This window comes from Gopherus flavomarginatus, chromosome 1, assembly GCF_025201925.1.
Source record: "Gopherus flavomarginatus isolate rGopFla2 chromosome 1, rGopFla2.mat.asm, whole genome shotgun sequence".
Lineage (NCBI taxonomy): Eukaryota > Metazoa > Chordata > Testudines > Testudinidae > Gopherus > Gopherus flavomarginatus.
The window spans coordinates 286451561-286460825 of NC_066617.1; the positions used below are offsets into that span (position 1 = coordinate 286451561).

A 9265-nucleotide genomic window follows, 5' to 3' on the forward strand; every position below is an offset into this window, starting at 1 on the left:
GTATGCAGTGTTGCAAAGCAAGCAGTATTGCCACTTCTCATGTAGAATGGAAAACTGATAATTGTTAATATTTGGTTTGTATGTATTAATTTTAGTTTGTTTATAGGGGTGGTTTGTTGGTGGTGGTCCAATACTTCTCCATGGCTAAAAGACATAATGGTGTAAAAGTCTTAAAATGGGGAACAATATATACATGTAAGGAGAAAACAGAAAGAACCTGAATGGAAAAGTAAAGGAAGCTCCTTGTCTGAAATCATTAAGAATTGGAACCCAAAGGACTATAGAGTTAGTTTCTAATGTTAGGAAGTCACTCTAACCTAGGAATTTATTTGAGATCAATAGCTTGCGTAGGTTTGAGTTCAGCACAAGAGTTTCAGTTCAGTGCCTTATTGTCCTTAAGGATACATTTTATAAAGGGGAGATTGTATCAGATGTCAAGTTACTGGGATTCTATAAATTAAAATGGAGCTTTTTTATGCAATCTTAAACTACGTCTCTTATTTTCATATTTATCAACAGAGCTGAGCAATATTCATTATTTCCACCCTATGGGAAACTGACATTCCAACATTTGTTTTCATCCCAAATGGGGTGAAAAATTGAAATTTCAAAACTTTATATGGAACAAAAATTCTGAAAAATGTTTTTTTTTTTGAAAATGTTTCATTTTTAAATCTTTGATTAAAAAAAATTTGGTCATTCTTGAAGTGAAACTGTTTTGAGTCAGATCAACTTTCAACCACATTCCCATTGCCTTATGAGAGTTATGATTTACCCTTCCTTTGTCTTCTGTAGGCTGGGATCCCCAGAGAACTGCAACTCCCACAATGCAAAGTAGACCTAGCTGAAGGAGTTGTGTGGTGTATCTTGGGAGTCACATGACTCTGGATGCATTAGAGGACATGTAGTCCAGCCATGGCTTCTTGCACATAGGGAAGAATGGGGACACTAGGCTCCATGGTTGAACATCTTTCACGCTGCATCTATAATAACATGATTCCCAAGATGCACCACACAGCTCAATCAGATAGAAATCTACATTGCATTGTGGGAGATGTAGTCCTTCAGGGAGCTTGGACATAGGAGACTATGAAGGTCCAAACTGCAAGTCTCATAAGTCAATGCACTAAGCCAGGGGTCCCCAACGTGGTGCCCACAGGTGCCAGGCTGCCCGCGGGGGCATCTAAATGCGCCCGTGTCCTGGCCGGCGGTGGAGCATCAGCCGAAATGCCGCCGAATTTCAGTGGCATTTCGGCGGCGACACCTCTCGATGATGCTGCTTGCTGCCGACAAGTGATTTCATCGAGAGGCGTCACCGCCAAAATGCTGCAGAAATTCAGTGGCATTTTGGCAGATGCTCCACCACCGCCACGGTCCTTCGTCTGGCACCCACGATGAAAGGTTGGGGACCACCGTACTAAGCAAATATAGTGTAATAAGTTTTCTTAGCCAACTGAAAATGAAATGTTTTGATTCAGGTCAAATCAGCCTGAAAAAAATAAGTTCCAAACAGCTCTCTTTATAATTGACTCCTGGCTTTCTGCTTTCCCTGACTTCACTGTACTTACAAGTCTTTGACTCATACAAGAAATGTCATGTGACAGGACCTAACCATGTCTTTCTTCCATGAGGGGCAATTCTTCCTCTCCCAACCCAGCAGAAGAATGCAGCTCACACTCCACTAGGGAACACTGCAGTTTTTCTGCCTACACATAAGATAATAACTTAAGCCTTTATAATTACTGCATGTGTAATCATTTCCTAAACCCAGTGTTTGCCAAAATTGAACACATCTACCTGAATTTTCAATCTGAGATCTTAGAACAGGGTAGCATTTTTCTGCAAAGTATGCCGTGAATTTTACAAGATGTTTAGCAAACAGGAATAGCAGGGAGTTTCAGTTATGGAATATTTTCCTGATGTCTTTTTGACCATCATAATATGTCTCAGGCTAGAAATTATACATTTGTTTTAGTCGGATTGTTTTGGTATTTGGAGGTTTGTTGTTTTTACTAGTTTGGAGGGATTAGAGGGGATTATTTAGTTATGAACAGCTGTTTCCATGTACTTAATGAAGTCTGATCTGCATGGTCAGCATACAATTTATGAACCACACATTGGGGCCATATATCAGCCAAGCAGATTGGTCTCTGGGCTTTCCTACACACAAGAGTTGTACTGCTTTAACTATACCTGTATATTTCAAGCGGTTCAACCCTCCCTACTGCGAGTGCAGCTATACTGGCTATAAACATCTTTATAAACAGCATAACTTGTTCTCATAAAGGAGGGGAAATAAGCTATACTGATAATAAGTCATCTTTATACTGGTGCAACTTTGTCCATACTAGGGATTTTAATGATATAACTGTGCTGGCAAAGAAAAAATATCACTTCTCTAGCTGAAATAGTTATACTGGTACAAAAATTACATCTAGACCAGGCCTCAGTCCATATATGTAGCAGGCACATCTTAGGATATCAGTTCACAGTCTAAGGCCATGTCTACATCTAAAACTTTGCAGCGCTGGTTGTTATAGCTGTATTAGGACAGCTGTATAGGGCCAGCGCTGCAGAGTGTCCACACTTACTGCTAGCAGCGCTGTAAGTGCTGTTAGATGTGGCCACACTGCAGCGCTGTTGGGAGTGATGCATTGTGGGCGGCTATCCCACAGGGCACCTCGTCCCACAGCGGCGCTGGGGCTTGTGGGAAGGGGAAGGAAGTGTGATTGTCCTTCTGCTTCCTGTTCCTGTTCCAACGGCCAGCGTTGCTTTGGTACACATGCGGAGCACTGTGGCAGCATTGTGACTCTAAAGCGGTTTTTCTGCATTATCTTTCAAGAATGGATCCTCAGGTACTGAATACCTTACTAATGACTATTGCCAGCACATCTCGCCTTACTGTGGATCTAATCCTTAGGCTGCTAAATGTGCGTGTGACTGACATTGAGGAGTCGGACGATGGTACTGAATCGCATCAATATGCAGACAGTACAATGCTAGTGGCAATAACAGATGTGCTCTGCTCCGTGGACCGGCGCGTTTGGGCTCGGGAAACCAGCACTGAGTGGTGGGATCACATCGTCCTGCAATCATGGGATGACGAGCAGTGGCTGCAGAACTTTCGTATGAGGAAAGCCACTTTCATGGGACTTTGTGATGATCTCGCCCCCAACCTGCGGCGCATGAACACGAGATTTAGAGATGCCCTTTCTGTGGAGAAGCGGGTGGCTATTGCAATCTGGAAGCTGGCAACTCCAGACTGTTTCCGATCTGTGGCGAACCAGTTCGGAGTGGGAAAGTCCACCGTTGGAATGGTGCTGATGCAAGTTTGCAGGGCCATTAATCGAACACTGACAAGAAGAACCGTGACTCTTGGTAACGTGCAGGACATTTTAGATGGCTTTGCAGAAATGGGCTTCCCTAACTGTGGAGGGGCAGTAGATGGGACGCATATTCCTATTATCTCTCCACCCCACCTGGCATCGGAGTATATTAATCGCAAGGGGTACTTCTCTGTGGTTCTGCAAGCGCTTGTGGATCACCGTGGGCATTTCACTGACATTTACTCTGGATGGCCTGGAAAGGTGCACGATGCACGCATATTTAGGAACAGTGCCCTGTTCTGGAGGCTTAGGGCCGGTACCTTTTTCCCAGATCACAATATAACAGTAGGGGACGTGGAAATGCCCATCGTGATTCTGGGAGACCCCGCTTACCCATTAATGCCATGGCTCATGAAACCATATACTGGGAAGCTTGACAGGAGCAAGGAACGTTTCAACTACAGGTTGAGCCGCTGTAGAATGACTGTGGAGCGTGCTTTTGGCCGTTTGAAAGCTCGCTGGCGCAGTCTGTTCGGGAAGCTAGATTTGATGGAAAGCAGCATTACCGCAGTTATATCCGCGTGCTGCACCCTCCATAATATTTGTGAAGGGAAGGGTGAAAGGTTCAGTGAGGAATGGACCTCCGAGGTTATACGTTTGGAGAATGAGTTTGCTCAGCCAGAGAGCAGGGCTAATAGGGAGGCCCAGGAAAGGGCTTCAAGGATTAGGGATGCTATAAGGGAGCAATTTGATGCTGAGAGCCAGCAGTAATGTTTGGTGCATGTGTTGTGCTTTGCTTTACCTTGCTGTGTATAATTAGCCATTTCTATCACCAATAAAACATATGGAAAGAAATACAAACCAAAACCTTTTATTTGTCATACAGTAAAAAACAGGTAAGGGGGTATGGGTGGTTCACAGTACATTCAGAGGTTTTACTATTTCCTATTTTACTCAATTGTAACCGTCTGATGCAACTCACCATTACTTTGCTGCAGAATGATGGGGGTGGAGTGCACTGGGTAAGAATTAAACATATCTTGGTTACTAGGTGATGTTATAGGTGTTGGGGGCAGCTGATGATAATAAGGAACTGGGTGCTGCATAAAGCTATTTTGAGGATACACAGGGGGACAAGGAACATTGCTTTTGGAAGCCTGTGGGTTATCACGGTATATATTTGCCTGCATGGCTACAAGAGACTCAAAAGACTTGGTTTGGCGAGACAGGAGTCTCATCATCTGCCTGGCTATTCTTTTGGCAGACAATTCCTGTCTCCTGCTTTCAGTCAGCCTCCATTCCTGTACACTTTTTCTCCACTCCTCAGTCTTCCTACTTTCCCTGTTGTAGTGGTTCAGAACGGTCTTGATCAGCTCCTCTTTTGATTTCCTAGGATTGCGCCTCAAATTCTGCAATCTACGTGAGGCCGGTGACACAGCCGCATTACTCGAGTTGTCTAGAAAAAATAGAGATAGAGACATGTAATACACAGGGGCATCATTGTTTATTATCAACTTTTGAAGGACATTGGAAACTGTAGGTAGCATCCCTCTCACATACCTCACATAACACTGTAGAGTTCAAGAAAGCTAAGACATGTCTAGCAATGGGGTGAGTACTTTTGCTTAAAATTCTCCCATGTTAGCGGGATGCCTTGGTTCCTGCTTGGAAGGGGGGATCGGTGAGGAAGAAGCACCCTGCAGGACACGGTTCCCGCTTGGAAGGGGGGGTGGGGGACGGACAGAGCACACTGCAGGGCAGGTTTCACGCTTGGAAGGGGGGATCGGTGAGGAAGAAGCACCCCGCAGGACATGGTTCCCGCTTGGAAGGGGGGGGTGGGGGACGGACAGAGCACACCGCAGGGCAGGTTTCCCGCTTGGAAGGGGGGGTGGGGGACGGACAGAGCACACCGCAGGGCAGGTTTCCCGCTTGGAAGGGGGGGTGGGGGACGGACAGAGCACACCGCAGGGCAGGTTTCACGCTTGGAAGGGGGGATCGGTGAGGAAGAAGCACCCCGCAGGACACGGTTCCCGCTTGGAAGGGGGGGTGGGGGACGGACAGAGCACACCGCAGGGCAGGTTTCCCGCTTGGAAGGGGGGATCGGTGAGGAAGAAGCACCCCGCAGGACACGGTTCCCGCTTGGAAGGGGGGGTGGGGGACGGACAGAGCACACCGCAGGGCAGGTTTCACGCTTGGAAGGGGGGGGTGGGGGACGGACAGAGCACACCGCAGGGCAGGTTTCACGCTTGGAAGGGGGGGGTGGGGGACGGACAGAGCACACCGCAGGGCAGGTTTCACGCTTGGAAGGGGGGATCGGTGAGGAAGAAGCACCCCGCAGGACACGGTTCCCGCTTGGAAGGGGGGGTGGGGGACGGACAGAGCACACCGCAGGGCAGGTTTCCCGCTTGGAAGGGGGGATCGGTGAGGAAGAAGCACACCGCAGGGCAGGTTTCCCACTTGGAAGGGGGGGTGGGGGACGGACAGAGCACACCGCAGGGCAGGTTTCACGCTTGGAAGGGGGGATCGGTGAGGAAGAAGCACCCCGCAGGACACGGTTCCCGCTTGGAAGGGGGGGTGGGGGACGGACAGAGCACACCGCAGGGCAGGTTTCACGCTTGGAAGGGGGGGTGGGGGACGGACAGAGCACACCGCAGGGCAGGTTTCACGCTTGGAAGGGGGGGGTGGGGGACGGACAGAGCACACCGCAGGGCAGGTTTCACGCTTGGAAGGGGGGATCGGTGAGGAAGAAGCACCCCGCAGGACACGGTTCCCGCTTGGAAGGGGGGGTGGGGGACAGACAGAGCACACCGCAGGGCAGGTTTCCCGCTTGGAAGGGGGGATCGGTGAGGAAGAAGCACACCGCAGGGCAGGTTTCCCGCTTGGAAGGGGGGGGTGGGGGACGGACAGAGCACACCGCAGGGCAGGTTTCACGCTTGGAAGGGGGGATCGGTGAGGAAGAAGCACCCCGCAGGACACGGTTCCCGCTTGGAAGGGGGGGGTGGGGGACGGACAGAGCACACCGCAGGGCAGGTTTCCCGCTTGGAAGGGGGGATCGGTGAGGAAGAAGCACACCGCAGGGCAGGTTTCCCGCTTGGAAGGGGGGGTGGGGGACGGACAGAGCACACCGCAGGGCAGGTTTCACGCTTGGAAGGGGGGATCGGTGAGGAAGAAGCACCCCGCAGGACACGGTTCCCGCTTGGAAGGGGGGATCGGTGAGGAAGAAGCACCCCGCAGGACACGGTTCCCGCTTGGAAGGGGGGGTGGGGGACGGACAGAGCACACCGCAGGGCAGGTTTCCCGCTTGGAAGGGGGGATCGGTGAGGAAGAAGCACACCGCAGGGCAGGTTTCCCGCTTGGAAGGGGGGGGTGGGGGACGGACAGAGCACACCGCAGGGCAGGTTTCACGCTTGGAAGGGGGGGTGGGGGACGGACAGAGCATTGCAATCTACTTACCACGAGCACGATCCTCAGCTTCCTCATCAACGTCCGCTTCCAGCTGCTGTGACTGGCTAGTCTCCTCAGGGCTGGAGAAGAGCTCCTGGCTGCCTGTGTCCTGAGACTCTGGGGTGTCCCCCTCAACGCCAGTAGCATCACTGTATTCATCCTCTACACCATCCCCCACTTCTCCCTGCTTTGAACTCTCCATCGTGCTCCTAGGATTCACGGTGGGGTCACACCCAAGTATGGCATCCAGCTCCTTGTAAAACCTGCAGGTTGTGGGGGCTGCTCCTGAGCGTCGGTTTCCCTCACGGGCTTTGCAGTATGCACTCCTCATCTCCTTAATTTTTACTCTGCATTGCAAGGCGTCCCGTTCGTGGCCCCTTCTCAGCATGGACTGCGATATCTGACCATAGGTATCGTAGTTTCTCCTTCTGGAGCGCAGCTGTGTTTGAATAGCCTCATCTCCCCACACACTAATTAGATCCTGCAGCTCTGCATTGGTCCATGCTGGGGCTCGTTTGTTGCGTGGAGGCATGGTCGCTGAATGATTGATTGATTAATTGCACTCCACGCCTGACTGAGCAAACAGGAAGGTGATTTTTTAAATTTCCCGGGGGATTTAAAGGAGGGGTCAGGTGAGCACAGGGCAGAGGAGTTTTCTTGATTACCAGAGAGGTATCCTCAGGTATGCTGGGATACCTGCTTATTCCACGGAGGTCAAGAAAAGCGCTGGTAAGTGTCTACATTGCATTACCAGCGCTGGATCACCAGCGCTGGATCCTCTACACCCGAGACAAAACGGGAGTACGGTCAGCGCTGCAAACAGGGAGTTGCAGCGCTGGTGATGCCCTGCAGATGTGTACACCTTCAAAGTTGCAGCGCTGTAACTCCCTCACAAGCGCTGCAACTTTCTGATGTAGACAAGCCCTAAGACTACTCTTGGATTCCTCACTAACACCTGTTTCTCACATCATAGCAGCAGTGAGTACAACAGATAGTTCAAAAATTTCAGCATAGGTCTTCAGGTGGTGTAAATGGTAACTCTATTAAAGTCAATGGAGCCATATTGATTTGCACTTAGATGAGGATCACACGCATAACTAATACACTCACCTTCCCAATAACCTCTAGACCAGGGGTCGGGAACCTCTGGCACGTGGCTTACCAGGGTAAGCACCCTGGTGGGCCAGGCCAGTTTGTTTACCTGCCACGTTGGCAGGTTTGGCGGACTGCCGCTCCCACTGTCCACAGTTTGCCATCCCAGGCCAATGGGGGTGTCAGAAAGCGGTGTGGGCGAGGGACGTGCTGGCCGCTGCTTCCCACCACCATCATTGTCCTGGGACAGCGAACTGCGGCCAGTGGGAGCCAAGATCGGCCAAACCTGCTGACACGGCAGGTAAACACACTGGCCCACCTGCCAGGGTGCTTACCCTGGTGAGCTGCGTGCCAGAGGTTGCCGATCTCTGCTCTAGACTGACAAGCATCTAAGCATGATTGTCAAGCCTGAAGAAAAGGCACACCTTTGAAAGCACCTTCCTCCCATGAAGCTCACACACAACGTAATTATGGCATTAGATCTCTGTGGGCCTTTCAGTCCTACCTACTCCATTCATATGAAACATAATTCCAATCCAACCTTGGCGTAGCTAAGGATCTAGCACTGTCTAAACAGGTTTCAGTATGCTTTTTATCACGCACATGCCATGCAGTCCATTTCTGCAGCTCTCAAACCCCTGCCAGCATTCATACACCATTCCAGATTGATGAGCTGGAATACGTCAGTCCAGAGCTTGGATCCAATACTTTTCTGGAGGGCAAAAGGAAGGTCTAGCAACATATGCTTTGGAAAAAAATTTGGTATAGCATGCCCAAGGCCAGTTATCAACAATGACATGAAAGAATGAATGAGATTGCAGATAAGGAAAATCTGTCTTTCAAGAAAATTCTACAGAGAGATTCATCTTGGTCCCTTTGAAGTCAAGGTTCCCATTTACTTTTATTGGAACAAGATTGAGCTGTAGTAGCAGGTTGAAGGTGCTTCTAGTGCATCATCAATAGTGACTAAAATATCAGAATGAATGGTTTTATGATGAGATGCTTACTGAAATATAGTCATTGTAATTCCTGGAAAACTGAAGGTGACATGCATTCTTGTGTACCTCTAATAAAGTGATTGGCTTCTCTGAATGTTAGACAATATTGTTCTTATTTTGATCACATATAAATTACTCTCTTTGATGCACAGTATTAAAGTTGTAATTTGCCTGTGTGCCTTATCATTAATGTTTTGCTCTTCTATAGCACGTTCTAGTGCAGAATATCAACATGATTACAATAGTTAACTAATTTCTTCTCATGTTACACTTGGGAGCCAAATAAATAGTATTAACCCAGTACTATAGATGGAGCAATTGAGCCACAGATTGATTTAGCACCTTTGAAAACCAGGACATCTATTTTGGAGCCTATACATAAACTGAGATGCTTAACATCAGGCA

At 49.1% G+C, this 9265-nt stretch overlaps 2 protein-coding genes across 3 annotated transcripts; one reads left to right on the plus strand and one right to left on the minus strand.

The window, feature by feature from the left end:
• Positions 1-4181: 4181 nt before the first annotated feature.
• Positions 4182-7661, minus strand: LOC127049612 (zinc finger and SCAN domain-containing protein 29-like). The gene is made up of 2 exons (XM_050950689.1): positions 6780-7661; positions 4182-4782 (listed from the first exon to the last, which is right to left on the minus strand). Exons 1-2 carry the CDS (start codon positions 7300-7302, stop codon positions 4277-4279), a joined length of 1029 nt encoding a protein of 342 aa, XP_050806646.1. The 5' UTR covers positions 7303-7661; the 3' UTR covers positions 4182-4276.
• On the plus strand, positions 5095-6756 carry LOC127049604 (fibrinogen alpha-1 chain-like). Of its 2 annotated transcripts, XM_050950641.1 has the most exons (5): positions 5095-5722; positions 6040-6144; positions 6251-6356; positions 6409-6618; positions 6671-6756. In XM_050950641.1, exons 1-4 carry the CDS (start codon positions 5138-5140, stop codon positions 6540-6542), a joined length of 930 nt encoding a protein of 309 aa, XP_050806598.1. In that variant the 5' UTR covers positions 5095-5137; the 3' UTR covers positions 6543-6618; positions 6671-6756. The 2 variants fall into 2 exon arrangements, 1 of the variants encoding a protein (XP_050806598.1); XR_007774016.1 differs by lacking the exons at positions 6040-6144; positions 6251-6356 and having other exon boundaries at positions 6462-6618; positions 6725-6756.
• Positions 7662-9265: the final 1604 nt, after the last annotated feature.

What these genes read in the sequence shown, in the direction of transcription:
- LOC127049604 (XM_050950641.1), top strand. Translation starts at nt 5,138, where the DNA reads ATGGTTCCCGCTTGGAAGGGGGGGGTGGGGGACGGACAGAGCACACCG. An exon ending in CAGAGCACACCGCAGGGCAG is followed by an intron (nt 5,723 to 6,039) that starts GTTTCCCGCTTG and finishes ACCGCAGGGCAG; the next exon opens with GTTTCACGCTTGGAAGGGGG. An exon ending in CAGAGCACACCGCAGGGCAG is followed by an intron (nt 6,145 to 6,250) that starts GTTTCCCGCTTG and finishes ACCGCAGGGCAG; the next exon opens with GTTTCACGCTTGGAAGGGGG.
- LOC127049612 (XM_050950689.1), bottom strand. Translation starts at nt 7,302, where the DNA reads ATGCCTCCACGCAACAAACGAGCCCCAGCATGGACCAATGCAGAGCTG. An exon ending in AGCTGAGGATCGTGCTCGTG is followed by an intron (nt 4,783 to 6,779) that starts GTAAGTAGATTG and finishes TATTTTTTCTAG; the next exon opens with ACAACTCGAGTAATGCGGCT.